This window comes from Trichomycterus rosablanca, chromosome 15 (genome assembly GCF_030014385.1).
Source record: "Trichomycterus rosablanca isolate fTriRos1 chromosome 15, fTriRos1.hap1, whole genome shotgun sequence".
NCBI lineage: Eukaryota > Metazoa > Chordata > Actinopteri > Siluriformes > Trichomycteridae > Trichomycterus > Trichomycterus rosablanca.
Window position 1 is genome coordinate 27,141,293 of NC_086002.1, and position 15,892 is coordinate 27,157,184.

At 41.5% G+C, this 15,892-nt stretch overlaps 1 protein-coding gene across 1 annotated transcript; it reads left to right on the forward strand.

Annotated features, from left to right (window-relative positions):
* Positions 1-13,216: 13,216 nt before the first annotated feature.
* LOC134328861 (histone H1-like) lies at positions 13,217-13,834 on the forward strand. Its single transcript, XM_063010093.1, has one exon. The coding sequence runs from the start codon at positions 13,217-13,219 to the stop codon at positions 13,832-13,834; it is 618 nt and encodes a 205-aa protein (XP_062866163.1).
* Positions 13,835-15,892: the final 2,058 nt, after the last annotated feature.

Here is a 15,892-nt window from a genome sequence, read left to right on the forward strand (position 1 = left end):
TGTCAGTTCTGTTCTAATTATTTGTCTTTTTTTGTTTACTACTAAATGTTTTGTATACTGGCTAATACACAAGGTGTTCTTTTAATCGTGTGACAGCCCTAATATATATATATATATATTTATATATATTAGGGCTGTCACACGATTAAAATTTTTAATCGAGATTAATCGCGATTTATTTTGCCTGCCCATTACAGCACATTGGAATTTAAAGAAAAAATATTATTTGTTTTTCTATGTTTCACATTTTAATTTGAGACTATTTACACATACTATGATTAAATTGCAGGAATTTTGCCTTTGTCTTCTAGAGGTGGGCGATACCGGGAATTTTGGTATCGATCCGATACCAAGTAAATGCAGGGCCAGTATCGCCGATATCGATACCGATACCGATACTTTTTAATATTTAAGCTTCACAGATCCAAAGGATCCAAAAGACCTAGGATAGAATTTCACCAAACATTGTACGTGACAACAAAATACTTTATTATCACAATCAACATTTTTGTTTAGAAACAATGGAACAGTAACAAAACAAAGTTTGCCTTAACATTAGGAAAATACCACCACAATACAAAAATAAAATAAAAATTCTCCCCTCACTAGACATCTTTTCCAGTTCCTTCTTTCTTTGTTTCTTTTTTCAAATAGAATTGTTCTTAGGAAAAACAATAAAAAATAAGGAATTTTCTTCCTTTCAGTTCAATTCTGTTTTTCCTTAAATAAACAGAGTGTAAAAAAATATCCCCTAACACAACTTAAAACAAAATCTCCTGAGGTAAAGGGCTGACAAACCACAATACAACAAAATTAAGACACCACAACAAATACTGTAAACAGTTTCAAACTTATTCTGTTTTTCAAGTCGAACAATACAATAAAATAATACAAAAAATAAGGAATTTCTTCCCTTCAGTGCACTTCTCTACGTTTCTGCAGCTCCGCGTTTTCTGCTGCATGGTTTTTCATGTGCTTGTAGAGGTTTGTTGTGTTTCCACTGTATTTAACAGCCCTGTTGCAAACTATACAGCTTGCTGTACTGTAGTTTCATTTTCTGCAATAAAATAAAGCCAAACGGAAGAGAGGAGAGCACTGAGTGGGCGGGCCAGGCTGAGCCTACCTGCATGGCTGTTTGGCTGGCGCCCCTGAGCCACGTGACGGTGCAACGACAAAAGACGAGAGGGGGGGAGGTTACGCTGCTCCGTGCTGTGTGACACAGCGCAGCGCTACTCTTACAGACAGAGAGACTTTGATGAATCCGCGTGCGCAGCAGTCAGTGCGTGCGGGAGAGAAAAAAAAGCTCGAGTATCGATCTTTTTGCACGAGTATTGATCAATATCAATACCAGCGTTGGTATCGATATTATCGATATTTGGATCGATCCGCCCACCTCTATTGTCTTCCAAATAAACAGCTGTTTCATACAGACAGTTCTTTATTTTTAAAATGTTTAATTGTTGAGCAATTGTAACAGATAAAATTTATTTTTTTCATTTTTTCCCATTACATGACTGCCACATTCATAATTTATAGTTACTTAGAGTTATTTTAAATGCAACAGTAATTATTTTTCAGTATAAATTCTACATTCCCTGCAAAATAAACGCTTGTGTTTCAATTTTTTGAACGAGATGAACGTTGCCTCGTCACTTTTATATTATCGCGCGAACAGTTTCCCGCCTCGAAGATGAGTTCGTGGCTTCACATCCAATCTTCCACCTTGCAGGCCTGTGTGTAAACGAAGCCAACTGCGATCTCTAGCACTGGTAAGTTAACAATTAATTGTTTATCAAATTTGAAATTGTTAGGTTTTTCGGAACATAAAAACGTACATTTAATATGGGCATTTTCCAAGCTTTACGACATCCAGGCCACGTGGTCTTTTGTCCAACATGTCGCCGGCTAGGCTCTCTCCCTGACTCCTACAGAAGGGGGGGGAGGCAGAGCCCGGGGCTTGTTAGCACACTTCATTGGCTCCACCAGCAGTAAAGGAGGAGGAGCCTAGCTGAGTTTAAAAACTGGCGGGGAGAAAGGCTAGGCCTCTTTCTTGCGTGGTTTTTCTAGACTGCAGGAGTAAGGAGCGCCGGTCGGCTTAGCTCTGATATATATTCACAGATTATTTTTACACTTAATAAAGTGTTTTAAAGAGTACTTTCTGGACTTCTCGACTGCTTTCTTCAGGACCTTTTTGAACCAAAAGATTCATCCTAACAAATGGTAGCCAGAGGATGGTTCAGGAGGTCTGAGGATAGCATCGAATCGATTCAGCTGACTGAGGTAAGACCAGGAATTCTGAAAAAATCTTTTGTACTCAGTACAAGGGCGCGCCTACTTAAGGTAAACAGACGTTCTCTGTATATATATTAGATGCATTTATTATTTAGTGTACTGAGTGTGAAAGTGAATCTCAGAATCCGTAAGTGTCTGATTAAATTACTAAAGTATCATTAGATAGTTTAAAACTGTGAATATATGTTGGAGCTAAAAAAATTTATGTTTCCTGATTGCTGAGTTTGAATCAGACCGAGCAAAATAAACGGTAAAGGGCTGTTCGGCAGAGGCTTCACCCGGAACACCATTGGAGCGAAACGTGTCTGTCTGTTTCAAAAGCAGGGGCGCGTGATTCGAAAGATCTAAGTTTTAACGAGTCTGGGACTGGGTTAATTCTATAGATCTCAAATTTTCGAGCGCTGGATCTAGAAGTCTGGCAGTTTGAGAAACGGGATTCTATGATTCGAGCGTTGGAAATAATAGGGTCTGGCAGTTTAAAAAACGAGATTCTATAATTCGAGCGTTGTAAAACCTAGGGTCTGGCAGTTTAAAAAAACGGGATTCTATGAATGAGCGAACGTTGGAAATCTATTACCTGGCAGTTCAAAGGACGGGGTTCTATGATTTGAACGTGGAAATCTTAGGAGTCTGGCTGTTCAAAGGACGGGATTCTATGAAAAAGATTGTCCTAAAATTCGGACTTGACGGTTTTGGGAACGGAGTTCGGTTAATTAGACTACTTTAAATTCTAAATTTGGTTCGAAAACAGTACATCGGGAGTTTGTTTGTCAGTGTTTCTGTGCGTATTTATATGTAACCTTTTGTTTGTCCGCCATCTTGCACACGCGTGTTTTTCTGTCTGTCCGCCATTTTGGCTTTCTGTCTGTCCGCCATTTTGTCTTGGGAATGCAACGTGGTCTCCCGTCTATCCGCCATTTTGTTTCTTGAGAACGCAGCGTGGCTTTCTGTCTGTCCGCCATTTTGGCTCTGTCTGTACGCCATTTTGTCTTGGGAATGCAACGTGGTCTCCCGTCTATCCGCCATTTTGTTTCTTGAGAACGCAGCGTGGTTTTCTGTCTGTCCACCATTTTGGCTCTGGGAGAGCTGAGCGTGGTTTTCTGTCTGTCCACCATTTTGGCTCTGGGAGAGCTGAGCGTGGTTTTCTGTGTATCCGCCTTTTTGGCTCTATGTGAGCAGCTTGCCGTATCTTGTCCATCGGCTATCTTTGTCTTTGTACGCCTGGATTGGGTAAGTGCTGCAGTTAATTTTATAATCAACTTTATTTTTATAATCTTAAGATAACTGAGTTAAGATGAAGTATTTATGGTACCTTATTAAGTGTGTTTTAAGGTAGATAGCGTTCTTGAACTTTAAGGTTCTTAAACCAGGAAAGGGGGTACTTAGAGTGGAATTCATCCATGTGTGACATAGGACATTTTCACACATAATTAAGGAAAATCTCCTTAATCAGAGTTGTTATAGTGAATAAGATTAAAATTTTGTGAGTAACACAGCGCTTGTTAGTCGTGATAGGAGATTTGCTGGGTGTATTGGTGCATGTATTATTGAGAGATTGCTATATTGTTTCTTTGTTTAATGTATGGGGTAGTGCTGGACAATAATTCGACATCAATATGTCGCAAGTGGGGAATGTTTCAATAGCGGGGATATGATTTTAAACAAATTCGATCAATACACATACATCCACGAATCCAGTGCTTAGTGTTACCGCTCTGATCGCACTGGTTACTGTAACACAGTAGTTTTTAAAGCACATTTCACAGACTGTAATTTTGCTTTTGCTTAAGTATGTTTTGTATTAGTAATTGTTACATTTTGAATAGCATCTGTTACCGAGCAAAATAAAAATAAAAAACGCTAAAGAAATCGCGAATTCAGTGAGTTGCGACAGGGAGTCGAGTCTTTTGTCTCGGTTCCTTTTGAAGAGCCGCGTGTTTACATGGCGACTGCCGGAAGAGTCGGTTCCTTTGTTTCGGTTAGAAGAGCCGATTCATGGATTCGAATCATTTTGCGACACATCGCTGGTGGTTGTACAGTTTGAAAAAAAGTTTTATGTCATTTGAAATGACGCATTACACATCCCTAACTGTTTTAATTGTTGCATCAACATGTTTCTTCTATTGCATTTGAATTAAAAACTACTGTTGAGGTTTGTATCCACTCCTGTTTACATTACACAGAGGAGACCCCCTGCTGTTTACTCGGTGAGTACATTTTAAATGAGTTATTTTCTACTTTTTGCTTGAGTGGATTTTCAGAGTAGTAACTTTACTTGTAATTAAGTAAAGATTAATTAAAGTAATAGTACTTTTACTTGAATACAATTTTTTGTACTCTTTCCACCTCTGATTAAGACATGTGTTGATATATTAGATTATATATTGTCAAAGCTTATGTTTATTTGAGAGTGAGGTCGTGTTTTTCACTGTGTACAAATGCTGAATACAAGTAAAAGGTAAAAGCTAATATGTTACTATATCTAAAATATTGTGTAGTTGTAAAGAGTGAGATTTCATAGCCCTATAAATCTTATGAGGTGTGATCATTTGTTTGCCTCTTGAATTAAATTGGAAATAATGCCAGAAGGTACCACTATTTCTGTAAAAGACAGGGACTCTGATCCCTTCTGGATTTGTGCAGAATTTTCTTTGTCTTTGTCTGCTACAGAAATATCCGTAGTTATACTAAGTGATCTTGCCAAATTATGTTCTATAACTGAAAGGAAAACATCTCACGTATCAAGTTAATGATTGTATAAATACTACAGTGTACTTCTAAAATTGAACATTATTATCAAATGCTGTAATGTACTTAATCCTACCACTTTTTACTAATTGCAGGAGATGGTGAACATCATGACTGTATTACTCTATCTATTTTTTCTGGGCCTGATAGGAATCCTGAATTGGAAATGTTTGTGAAAGGATTTGCATCCAGAGATGCTGCAACAGACAGGAAACAAGTGGGCTTAGTTAAAATTTTAGCAAATGATACTTTGTGTCATTGTCCCTCCTATTCAATTTAAGTGGAACTATTTAAGTAAAGTTTTGTTCCAATTTTACAGGACAATGCCAGAGGTGACACTGCCGACAAAGCTGTTACACACCTTCCACTGCTCACTAACGACATTATTTGTTTACAGGTCCAGCTAACACCAGACTTTGATTGAACTAACTTTAAAATTCTGTGCTTTCCAACAGGATAAACACATTTAGAAGGTTTATTTAATGTTTTATTTTCAAAATTTGATTGTAAAATTTGAAAAAAAAAGGGGGGAGTATTATGGCAGGAATAAGAATTTATGTTTAAAATGCCGCTTTGTGTATTAAATCCTGTGATACATTGTGCTGGGGCAGCTGGACTGGCAGACCTACGGATATGCATGCAGATTCAGGTACGTATATGCATGCAGATTCAGGGACGCCTGGTGAAGGTAATCTTCAGCCTTACCTCCTGTTTAGAGAAAAGCGAGTTGTAGCAATCTGTAGTATCTCTCAGCGCTGCTGCTTGCACGGACTCAGATGAGATGGACTCAGGTGAGATTAACCTTTTGCGACCCTGCGGTCACATATGAGGACATTACATTTTGGTTTTGTTATGCCTTATTCCTTGACCTGCTAAACTTCGATCGATTGTCCCCATTAGTGGACACTTTTGTCTGCCAGCTAGTGGTAGCAAAAGTACTAGAACACTAATAAAGTTTGTTTGCTTCTTTATTAAGATTTTGACGTTATGTTTTGCACTTTGGTTACATTTATGACAGGAGCGGTGGTTGCTCATTGCACGGGATTCAGGTTATATCGGGCACAGACATGGACAGTTCAGTGTCTCTGGTTCGCCTCGCTGGCATGTCTTTGGACTGTGGGAGGAAACCGGAGCACCCGGGGAAGGCCCACACGACAACATGCGGGCTCCGCGGAGGGGGGACCTTCTTGCTGTGACAGTGTGCGACGGTGCTACCCACTGAGCCACCGTGTCGCCCAACTAATAAGGTTAAAAACAAAAGGAATAGGAAAAATGCATTGAAAAAATCAAAGCTCGGGTCTCAGGAGATTAAATATAATTGCTTACACGGACTCCGGTAAGATTCAATTTAATTGGTAATATTTTTTGGAAATTGTTAATTGGCAATTGTTAATATTTGATGCTTGTGTTGTATCCGATGAATCTTTTCTAGCTAATTGATCAGGTAAACTCACTCAGTTTATACTATATAGTTTATTGAAGAAGTTAGATTGGTTCAATGTGGTGCAGTAAACCTTGTGGCAATACTATGCATGATCATAGATGAGTGCAGTTTAAAGATTGAGGAAACAGTGAAGAAAATAACTTGTTAGGAGAGAAGTACATGAAGGGGGGTGACTGGAGACCCAGGTCATAGGTTTCACAGACACACAGCAACCCAGCGGGGGGTTGAGGCCATAAACTGCAGGCCCTGCATGAGTAAAGAGAAGTCTGATATTTAATCTACTGTGTACTGGCTGAGGATGGTGGACACTTATGCAGTACCAAAGATGATGTAAAAATTATGAATACCAGATCTTGCAGATGTGTGTCATGGCTGTTGTTGCATTCTGATGTTTGAGTAAAGCAGTGTTCAAGAGGCATATGGGGTGCTGAGGTACAGAATGCCAAAGTAATGACATCATCAGACAAGAGGAAGGGAAAGCTGATGTGAGACTGGATGGAGACGTTATGCAGTGAAATCTCAAGACCGTGTGGGACAGTAGTGTGTTTTAATAGACATCCACCTGAAGATCTGGGTTCCATAATAAAAAGTGAGGGGTTCGGTAACATCTTATAGAGGTTTTGGATGTATTTTACAGTAAGGTATTAGAATAACAATAATTCGTGTAGAAAAAGTTTTGGTTACAAGAGTAAATTAGAAAGAGCTACAAGTGCTTGTGTTTTAGTGAGAGTAGGGATGCAGATACCATAGTGATGTGGGGTTAATGACATTTGTAGGGAGATGTAACAATAATACAATAGAGATAGTATATGTTGGTAGTACTTTGCAGTGAGTTAACTAAATGGAACTGTTTAAGTAGAGTTTAATGTGATTCAAGAAAGCCAAAGTGGATCAAAGCGCTGGTGATGATGAGCATGAGGGATTGGCTGACTAGGAGCAGGAGATGATCATGTGAGAGTCTGTTGGATTGTGGGAAATGGAGTCTGTATTGTCAGAAGCAGGAGGTGTGTTAGTACCAGTGACCAAAAGTTGGGGTAAAAAATCTGAATGAATAAATAATATAAGTCAGGGGTTTTGTTTGTAGGACTGATGGAAGTTGATATAGCAGAGCTGTTGTTATTTTAAGTATGGCAGAGTAAATAATAAATAGTGGATTGGTGATTTTGTATTGGGAAAAATGTGATTTAGAAAATTTGAAGGCTCTCTAGCATGCGGCGATGATGAACTAGGAATAAGTGTAGAAAATGTTATATGTAATGTGTATGCACCTTCTGCTCTGATCAGTTTGAACTGTTTGTTTCCAGGGGATCACTGTCGATTGCCCTGAAGTATATGTTTGTTTCCATAGGACCATTGTCGGTCGCGGTGAAGTGACTGTTTGTTTCCAGGGGATCACTGTCGATTGCCTTGAAGTATATGTTTGTTTCCATAGGGCCATTGTCGGTCGCGGTGAAGTGATTGTTTGTTTCCAGGGGATCACTGTCGATTGCCTTGAACTATATGTTTGTTTCCATAGGGCCATTGTCGGTCGCGGTGAAGTGACTGTTTGTTTCCAGGGGATCACTGTCGATTGCCTTGAAGTATATGTTTGTTTCCATAGGACCATTGTCGGTCGCGGTGAAGTGATTGTTTGTTTCCAGGGGATCACTGTCGATTGCCCTGAAGTATATGTTTGTTTCCATAGGGCCATTGTCGGTCGCGGTGAAGTAATTGTTTGTTTTCAGTAGACACTGTTGTTGTACTGAGGTTTACGTTCTTTTGTCTGAGTTGTGTTTGGACAACCGAGTGAGTTGTGCCAGTGAATGTTAAAAGAATACTCGTATTCTTCGACTAGGCAGGAATCTTCTGTTCTAGGGTGTCTCGTTAAAACCAGTTTATCTTTGTCTTAATACGTGTTACAGATTTTGCTCGAAAGGTTGTTTAAAGCGGTCTAAAATGTCTAATTAACACATAGAGAATTTATCCATGTCTCACCCACTAACTCAGGAACCAACTCCAACCAACATCAAAGCTTATAAAGACAATTACACCTGTTTCAGGAGCAACAAACCAGAACCGATAAACAGGGGACATTTTTCAGAAGGGATGTGTGTATGAATGGGTGTCTGTCCCTAAACCACTGAATGAACTGCCAAAGGCAGCTCACTTGCGGCCCTGACGCTAACCTTCCTTACTCGCCGGCGCCACATTGGTGTCAGAAGTGGGATCGTGGTGTTTGGGTGGCTCTGATGGTTTGGTGAGCCAATATGCCCGGTCTGTGCGAGTGCGCTAGCCCAGGTGGCTGCAGGGGCAGGGTGCCCGGTCCAGCAGTGGGTGGAAGAGCGGCTCGGCAGTTTAATGGGGTGCGGTCCGGACATGGAGCCACCCAGTGGACGCTGGTGAGTGGGTCACCGGGACGGTTGACCATTAGGGAGGGGACAGTGTAGCGTCGCCACTGGGTCTGGCACGGGCTTTACCCAGAAAGCCTTGCGGCAGTGGTGTCTAAGCTCACCGTGGCCGTGTATCCCGATGTTGGGAGTGGGGTGGCTGCGGTGAGGGCTGGGTAAGTAGCTTATATGTTTGTCTGTTGTATGATTGTATGTGTGTATGAATGGGTTAAGTGGCTAGAAGGGATGTTTGGGCCATGGAAGGAAGTTATTACGAGTTTAGTGATGTCAGTATGAGAGTGTGGGATTGGCAATTTTAGTGGTATGTTGAGAATTCTCTTGTAGATAATTAGAAATAATTACTGATAAATGTTAAGGTGTGGTTCCTCTTTCACTGACAAAGGTATGGTGGGCATGCCTTGACTCCTGGTGAGTCCAAAGGATCCGGTGTGGTTAGAGTCCATGCCAGTTTGGTCAGAGTCCAAACTCAAAGCCTGGTACCAGGTCAGTTGGTCCGAGTCCAACTGTGAAAGCCTGAACGGGTTCAGGTCGGTTGGTTAAAGTCAAACCGTTTGTGTGGTAAGTTATTTTCTGGTCCGTGTCGAGCAGTCGGCCCTGAAAACCAATATAGCAATTGCTTTGTGGAATAATCAGTGGAATTGATTGTTTCCTATTGCATGGTTAGCAATTGGTTAGTAAAGTCAGTGAGGCTAGAACTGGTCAGGGAAACTACTTACCGGGGTCTTGGTGAGGTCAGTATGTGTAGGATTGGTAATTTTAGTGATATGTTGTTGTTGTGGTATCCCGTGCATCAGGATATTAATAGAAAAATTTGTGATAGAAGTAGTGAGTAGAGGAAGCAGAGGGGGGCAGGATCCACCAGTTATCCAGATGGTGTTGGCTGATTTGTCGAGATATCAGGTAGATGATGATGAGGAGGATACCCTTGAAGGTGGGCCGGAAGACCCACTTCGAGCAGTATAAGTGCTACTAACTCTGCTTAATTAAAGGTAAAACCGACCAGACAAGACGAGGAGAGAGGACCAGCACTACTGATCACACACCGTGATGAAGGAAGGAGACTTGGAAGGACTGGCAGAGGCAGACACTGAGGGGACTGGAAGACCCACTCCAAGGGACAGAAGTGCCACTAACTGGACCTGCCTACAGGGAACTAAACACAGCAGAAAGCCCGACAAAACCAACCATGTGGAAGAAGAGTCCAGCGGAATCAACGGAGCGGAACAAGACGAGGGGGGAGAATTTAGTTAGACTAGGAGAAAAAAACATAAACATATAGTTCGCAGACACATAGACCATCTTTGAAAACACTAGTTAAGTGCAACACACATAGTTTAGCTACAAAACGCAAGGGGTTAGTTCAGGATTGTTTACAATGTATATATGTTTGATACTCTGCTATTTTTAGCAGGGATATTCTCTGTGTTTCAATGTTTGTGTTGCTGTGGAAACAGGTAAGACCGACAGGGGAGAATCCATAGGACATTAGGAGTCATGCAGAGACACAGGAGCTATGGGCCCCTTCTGAATATCTGCAGCTCTGTCTGGTGGAGGACAACCTGAACGGACTTCCTGTAGAAGCCACGCACCCATTGTTTTTATTTTATTTTTCTCGTTTTTGATTTCCTATTTTTTAAATTACTTTATTTTGATTTCCTGTTTTTATTATTTTTTGTTTGTTTTAGGGTTAGGAGCTGTTGCGATAGGTACGGTTCCTTTAGTTTAACTGGTAGCCTTTTTATTTTTAGAAACGTTTTATTGTATAAAATTCAGCCCAGTGGCCATGTAGTCAGAAGGGGTTAAATTGGGGGGTTGCTGACAGCTATCCTTATCTCCTGGGATCTAGAAACACCTAACCTATAGTTAAAAGTTATTGTGAAAGCATTAAGATGCTTTCAAGGGGGGCTTGTTAGGTTTTTCGGAACATAAAAACGTACATTTAATATGGGAAGTTTTACGGCATTTTCCAAGCTTTACGACATCCAGGCCACGTGGTGTTTTGTCCAACATGTCGCCGGCTAGGCTCTCTCCCTGACTCCTACAGAAGGGGGGGGGAGGCAGAGCCCGGGGCTTGTTAGCACACTTCATTGGCTCCACCAGCAGTAAAGGAGGAGGAGCCTAGCTGAGTTTAAAAACTGGCGGGGAGAAAGGCTTGGCCTCTTTCTTACGTGGTTTTTCTAGACTGCAGGAGTAAGGAGCTCCGGTCGGCTTAGCTCTGATATATATTCACAGATTATTTTTACACTTAATAAAGTGTTTTAAAGAGTACTTTCTGGACTTCCCGACTGCTTTCTTCAGGACCTTTTTGAACCAAAAGATTCATCCTAACAAAAGTATCGGTATCGGATTGATATCGGCGATACTGGCCCTGTATTTACTTGGTATCGGATCGATACCAAATTTTGCAGTATCGCACATTACTAATAAAACATTTAGGCTTGTATTTCCACTTCATTTCTTCTGGAGGAGGGAGGAAGAGGGTTCCTGTGTCTAGTCTGGTTAGCTTTTTAAAATTCCAGACATGGTTACTGCCCTCATCGAGATGAAACGAACTAAAGCAGGACAGGCTTTCATGGAGAGCCTGGTATTTCCCTCTAACGGACCTAGTTGAAGACAATGGGGCGGAGTTAAGCAGTGACCGCCCACTGTGGCCGCAGCTGCTCGGAGTAGGCCTCATGTAAAGCGCGTAACTCCACTGTTTTTCCTCAGTAAATCGGTCCACAATTGATTTGATTTATTCCACATGACATTTTTTTTTGTAACAAATGTTTAATTTGATAAGTTTTGCAGTTTTAAACATGTTAAAAAAGAAATTCAACATTTTTAACATTGTACAATTAGACATGACATTGTAGCCAAAAACCCATACTAGGAGATGAGGCAGTGTGTGATCCAAAATTAGTCTAAATTAGTAAAATTAAAGTGAAATTGGAATAAAACAAACAAAATGCTTCAGAAACCTTTCAGTGCTTGTGAAAGTAGCATTAGAGACAAGTTAAAGGAAGATGTACAACTAAAACACCTGCAGCGGTGTACGAGTTTTTATTGAAGGTAATTAAAATGTGAGAGTTAAATAGTGTTTACAAATGTGTAATATATACATGGACAATGCTTGTGTTTGTTGCTATAGTTTTTGCAGGTTTGTGTGTGTGTGTGTGAGAGTGTGAGAGTGTGAGAGTGAGAGAAATCTTATTTTCTCATTTCTATTCACTGTTTATTGTTTACCGCTTTGGCAATAGTGTATCTAATTACATTCATGCCAATAAAGCACCACTGAACTGAACTGAACTGAAAAAGAGAGTAAAAAATGTAAGTAAAATAGGTGGAAATGACTGGACTGCAAGAGCCATTAATGTTTTGTCAAATTGGGTGTTAGGGTCATGAATGTGTAAAGCAGTGTTTGGATTCTACTTATAAGTCGGTGTTAGCTGCTAAAGGCATTTCTGAGTTTTAATTTTTTTTTTTTAAAGTGCATCTTTATAAGTGAGATGTATCAGAAAAAAAAACTTAAAATAGACTTGAATCTGTTTTGTGAGTGTTAGAAAGATCAGTAGAATGTGAATGTTGGAGCCATGTGTTGTTTTAGAAATGTGTCAGTACATGTGAACTTAAAGCTGACACGGTGATGTTCTGTAGATCTTACAGCACAAATATGTAGGAATGACTGAAATAAATGTTAGTGTGTTGTAATATTCTTCTTATTATCAACATTATTATTCTAAATTGTTATGTTTACTTTTTTCTTCCATTTGTTCTTTCAGCTACATGACAGTTAAGCACCCTGGACTCGACCTAGTCCTGCTTGGTAGCTGTGTTTTACTTCGCACTAAACAGCCTATTTTTCTAGTAGAAAAGGAAGCTCACATCCGCTTATAAATACATGTGGAAAACACCAAGGTCTGGTTTATCCTTTTCAGCCTGTGTCTACAAGAAGATCGGGTTTCCTCGGCATATTTTTACGTGTAATAAGATGTGAAATGTGCGCTGCGTCGCTTTACGCATCAGGAGCGGTGTGCTGTTTTAGCAGAACACAAGGAAACAGAGCATCGTTAGGTTCCCTTTGCGGGCTTTTACATGAACGAGAGAACTTATGTTCGGCCGACGTGCACTTTATTACCTCGCATTTTATATCAGGACTTGTATTTTAATCACTATTTGCCATGAGAAAACACAAGTGCGCATGTGTCACGAAAGCACACAGACGCTGCGCTGGCCGAGTTGAGTCTACACAGTTCTCATGTGTGCTATAAAGCCCCGCCCCCTCTCGTAAGAGGGAGGAATCTCTGTACAACAGAGCACAGCGCTTCACTCGCTCTTTCTTAGCGCCGTTTTAGCTCCAACAACGATGGTAGAAGAAGCTCCAGCACCGGCCAGCTCGGGCCCCGCCAAGGCTCCTAAAAAGAAGACCGCGGCCAAACCCAAGAAAGCGGGTCCCAGCGTCGGCGAGCTGATCGTCAAAGCTGTTTCCGCTTCCAAGGAGAGGAGCGGCGTGTCCCTGGCCGCCCTGAAGAAAGCTCTGTCTGCAGGTGGATACGACGTGGAGAAGAACAACTCCCGCGTCAAACTCGCCGTCAAAAGCCTGGTGACCAAGGGCACCCTGGTGCAGACCAAGGGCACCGGCGCCTCAGGCTCTTTCAAGCTCAACAAGAAGCAGACCGAGGCGAAGAAGCCCGCGGCCAAACAAGCCGCCGCTCCTAAAGTGAAAAAGGCCGCAAAGAAACCCGCCGCTGCAAAGAAGCCCAAGAAGGTAACAGCTAAGAAGCCCACAGCTAAGAAGTCCCCCAAAAAGGTCAAGAAACCCGCTGCGGCCGCTAAGAAAGCCACCAAGAGCCCTAAGAAAGCTAAGAAGCCGGCGACCCCCAAGAAGGCAGCCAAGAGTCCTAAAAAAGCCAAGGCAGCCAAACCCAAGACCGCTAAGCCCAAAGCGGCCAAGGCCAAAAAAGCTGCACCCAAGAAGAAGTAAACATGTTCCTGTTTTATTACTTTTATTTTCTTAAAACGGCTCTTTTAAGAGCCACCTATTTCCTCCCATAAAGAGTCGTTTCCTAAACACATACAGTGTATCACAAAAGTGAGTACACCCCTCACATTTCTGCAGATATTTAAGTATATCTTTTCATGGAACAACACTGACAAAATGACACTTTGACACAATGAAAAGTAGTCTGTGTGCAGCTTATATAACAGTGTAAATTTATTCTTCCCTCAAAATAACTCAATATACAGCCATTAATGTCTAAACCACCGGCAACAAAAGTGAGTACACCCCTAAGAGACTACACCCCTAAATGTCCAAATTGAGCACTGCTTGTCATTTTCCCTCCAAAATGTCATGTGACTCGTTAGTGTTACTAGGTCTCAGGTGTGCATAGGGAGCAGGTGTGTTCAATTTAGTAGTACAGCTCTCACACTCTCTCATACTGGTCACTGAAAGTTCCAACATGGCACCTCATGGCAAAGAACTCTCTGAGGATCTTAAAAGACGAATTGTTGCGCTACATGAAGATGGCCAAGGCTACAAGAAGATTGCCAACACCCTGAAACTGAGCTGCAGCACAGTGGCCAAGATCATCCAGCGTTTTAAAAGAGCAGGGTCCACTCAGAACAGACCTTGCGTTGGTCGTCCAAAGAAGCTGAGTGCACGTGCTCAGCGTCACATCCAACTGCTGTCTTTGAAAGATAGGCGCAGGAGTGCTGTCAGCATTGCTGCAGAGATTGAAAAGGTGGGGGGTAAGGCTGTCAGTGCTCAGACCATACGCCGCACACTACATCAAATTGGTCTGCATGGCTGTCACCCCAGAAGGAAGCCTCTTCTGAAGTCTCTACACAAGAAAGCCCGCAAACAGTTTGCTGAAGACATGTCAACAAAGGACATGGATTACTGGAACCATGTCCTATGGTCTGATGAGACCAAGATTAATTTGTTTTGTTCAGATGGTCTCAAGCATGTGTGGCGGCAATCAGGTGAGGAGTACAAAGATAAGTGTGTCATGCCTACAGTCAAGCATGGTGGTGGGAATGCCATGGTCTGGGGCTGCATGAGTGCAGCAGGTGTTGGGGAGTTACATTTCATTGAGGGACACATGAACTCCAATATGTACTGTGAAATACTGAAGCAGAGCATGATCCCCTCCCTCCGGAAACTGGGTCGCAGGGCAGTGTTCCAGCATGATAATGACCCCAAACACACCTCTAAGACGACCACTGCTTTATTGAAGAGGCTGAGGGTGAAGGTGATGGACTGGCCAAGCATGTCTCCAGACCTAAACCCAATAGAACATCTTTGGGGCATCCTCAAGCGGAAGGTGGAGGAGCGCAAAGTCTCGAATATCCGCCAGCTCCGTGATGTCGTCATGGAGGAGTGGAAAAGCATTCCAGTGGCAACCTGTGAAGCTCTGGTAAACTCCATGCCCAGGAGAGTTAAGGCAGTTCTGGGAAATAATGGTGGCCACACAAAATATTGACACTTCAGGAACTTTCACTAAGGGGTGTACTCACTTTTGTTGCCGGTGGTTTAGACATTAATGGCTGTATATTGAGTTATTTTGAGGGAAGAATGAATTTACACTGTTATATAAGCTGCACACAGACTACTTTTCATTGTGTCAAAGTGTCATTTTGTCAGTGTTGTCCCATGAAAAGATATACTTAAATATCTGCAGAAATTTGAGGGGTGTACTCACTTTTGTGATACACTGTACATATAAGCATGCATGCGAACATAAAACTATTCATACATGCAGCCATTTATACATACATATTTTGTGGAGAGTGATAAGCAAGGAGTTCAAAACACTAAACATGTCTGGTCCTGTTTTATGTGTAATAATGATTTTGTCACACATCCTCATAAATGTGTATATGTATGTGCACTCACGTATATGAGCTCTTTTCATAATGTAAATGTTATTGTGTCATAATATAATGTAATTGTTGCTTAAGAGAAGCTTTTCTGTATCATACATTACACGGGCGGGAGAACGGAGGAGAAGAGAGGGGAGGAGGAGAGGGGCAGTATGTG

What these genes read in the sequence shown, in the direction of transcription:
- LOC134328861 (XM_063010093.1), top strand. Translation starts at nt 13,217, where the DNA reads ATGGTAGAAGAAGCTCCAGCACCGGCCAGCTCGGGCCCCGCCAAGGCT.